Source organism: Chelmon rostratus, chromosome 17 (genome assembly GCF_017976325.1).
Source record: "Chelmon rostratus isolate fCheRos1 chromosome 17, fCheRos1.pri, whole genome shotgun sequence".
NCBI lineage: Eukaryota > Metazoa > Chordata > Actinopteri > Chaetodontiformes > Chaetodontidae > Chelmon > Chelmon rostratus.
In genome coordinates this window covers 18,572,476-18,575,187 of record NC_055674.1, presented here as the reverse complement: position 1 = coordinate 18,575,187, position 2,712 = coordinate 18,572,476, and the positions used below count along the sequence as shown (strand labels likewise).

Here is a 2,712-nt window from a genome sequence, read left to right as displayed (position 1 = left end):
TGTCCGAGTCGGCTTGGCACTGATGAGCTGATGATGAGAGTCGCGCTGGGAGGCTGGTACAGGCCTTCTTGGTACCCTTTGCGTCGTTTTCATTGGTCAGGATCCTCTTCCTCGTGCCTCAGCGTGACATCACATCCACCCGACCCACAGGAAAGCAGCGGAGATTACAGATGATGCTGGACATCTCAGAGGACGCACACGCTTTTACGCTTTACGCACAATCGCTCGCTGACCGCTCTTTTGCGCTTCCAGGCACCAAAATAAAGGACATCGGAGCTGATGCGTTGCGGTTTGGAGACTCTGCCTCTCGAAAAGTTGGAGGAGGACTGTGCTCGGATTTCCACGTTTTTGTGAATGGAGATGAGCCGCGCGTAAAGATCTGTTAATCGCATTTCAGTGAAGAGCTGTCACTCTCCCACCTGTTGGCAGGTGGTGTTGGCTTTACCCGCGGACATCTACTATGACATTGGGTTTGGAAATCATGGAGGATCTTGTTATCGACGTAGTAGGGGAAGGACTCAAAGACAGCGGAGAGGAGCAGCTCTTACCTTTGGATGAGTCGCGGAGCGAGCAGGACCGCGGCACCGAGACTTCCAGCAGCCAGAGCAAAGATCGGGACACCTACAGTCCTGCTAAAACCAAAGGTCCCACGTCGGTGAAGCCTCCATACTCTTACATTGCTCTAATAACGATGGCCATATTGCAGAGTCCAAAGAAACGGCTCACCCTCAGCGAGATCTGTGACTTTATCAGCCACCGCTTCGTTTATTACCGGGAGAAATTCCCCGCCTGGCAGAACTCGATCAGACACAATCTGTCACTTAATGACTGCTTTGTAAAGATGCCCAGAGAGCCCGGAAACCCCGGGAAGGGCAACTACTGGACGCTGGATCCCAACTCCTCGGACATGTTCGAGAACGGGAGTTTCCTGCGGCGGAGGAAGCGCTTCAAGCGGCAGCATTTTCGCTTCGACCCGCTCAAGGAGCAGCACCTGGAGCCCAGCGGACTGCACGGCTTCCCGCACGGCGCGTACGGGCTCGGCGCGGCGGCCCTGCAGCTGCCCAGCCTGGAGCTTTACCCCTACCTCCATCACCACGGGCCCTCGCCGTGCGGCCCCGCCACCATCCCACCTGTCAGCAGCATCCTGCCGGCCCTCTCCAGCTTCTTCTCCCGCGGCGCGCTCACAGCCAAGGCTTTCCTGCAGTCGCAGCCCGGCATCGAAGCCTTCTCCCCGGCGCAGTGCACGGCTTACTCCTCTCCTCTGACCTCCAGCGTCGCCTACGCGTCCCCTGCGCTCTTCCACCCCGCGGCGTCCCCGCACTTCCTCAGTTTACACCAGGAGTATCAGAAATTACAGACTCAGCGTGGCACCGTGGACCTGGCCAAACACATCAACGCTGCTAACAATGAATAATCAGCAAAGCGGACTTTGAGCTCGTGTTTTCTCAGGTAACAGAGACGTTTCAAGCAGCAGCTCACAGTTTCTCTGACGATGGAGATGTGACGAGTCTGCTCTAAAAGAATGTTGTAAATATGTTAAAAAATTTCCCTGTTTTTCACCTTAATGACAAAAAAAAAAATCTTTTACCAGACGCCTTTTTATTTTGATCATGAGCTAGGCATTTCTTCTTTTGTTTAAATATTTAAATGACGAGTTTCCTAATCTTTTTTTTTCTTTTTTGGAAAGAAATAAAAGTGAATATTTAAACCTTGCGTTCAGTTGTATTTTGTACAGGTTCATAAAGACATTTATTGAGAAAACCCCAGATTTTACGCTTAAAGCCATAGAAACTGTTTTTATGTCAAGTGTTAACTTGCTTTTAATTGCAATTTCTCTTCTTTTATTTGTCTGTGTCTGCGCAGGTTTATCATTATAACCCAATTCCTAATGATGGCACCAACAAAAATCTTTATTTAAATGTTAAGAAGTGTTGCTTCTCAAAGAAGGAGAAGCAGCCTAAGAAGCTGAATTAAAAACAACGGTGAGGAAAAAACCTGACAACTGAAATAAGCTGCGAGTGTCGCTTCTGCATCAAATCATCGATTCATAAAATAATAACAATTATTACACTCGTGAAAAATACACGGTACATTTAGTCCAGACGCTGATGTGGGTGATTAACGTCCACTGAGATGTCCTTTGAGTCATTTAATATTTTGAAACACGAAAAGAACAATAAAAAAAAATAAAAATACAATAAAATATTCCATGCTTGAAAAATGACGGGAAAAGCAACATTATGCACCGTGTTGGATAATAAATTCAAGGTCAAAGTCAGTAACGCTTTAATTAATGCACAGGCGGTGTGTGCGTGCGTGTGTGTGTGTGTTTGTGTGTGTGTGTGTGTGTGTGTGTGTGTGTGTGTGTGTGTGTGTGTGTGTGTGTGTTTTCATGGTTATAACGCTGGAAATACATATGCCTGTAATCGCTTTGTTTCGCAGGGCCACACACGCACACACAAACACACACACTCTCTCTCGTCCGCCAGTTCCCGCGAGAAAATCTGTACAACACATTTTCATGTCAAATAAGTTCTCATCTGTTCAATTATAAAGCCTCTTTCTACCCGCTCACCTCCCAAATGTTCCCATAAAAGAGCCTTTTTAGTATTTCACTCATTATTTTTTATTATTATTATAGAGGAATTTAAGTAGAAAGTGTGTTGGTTCTAATTTTAGATTATTGGGCGTTTTAAAAATGTCCTTAAAGCC

General features: G+C 46.9%; 1 protein-coding gene across 1 annotated transcript; it reads left to right on the top strand.

Annotated features, from left to right (window-relative positions):
* The first annotated feature begins 405 nt into the window (after positions 1-405).
* Positions 406-1,471, top strand: foxd7 (forkhead box D7). The gene has a single exon (XM_041957738.1). The coding sequence runs from the start codon at positions 461-463 to the stop codon at positions 1,412-1,414; it is 954 nt and encodes a 317-aa protein (XP_041813672.1). The 5' UTR covers positions 406-460; the 3' UTR covers positions 1,415-1,471.
* Positions 1,472-2,712: the final 1,241 nt, after the last annotated feature.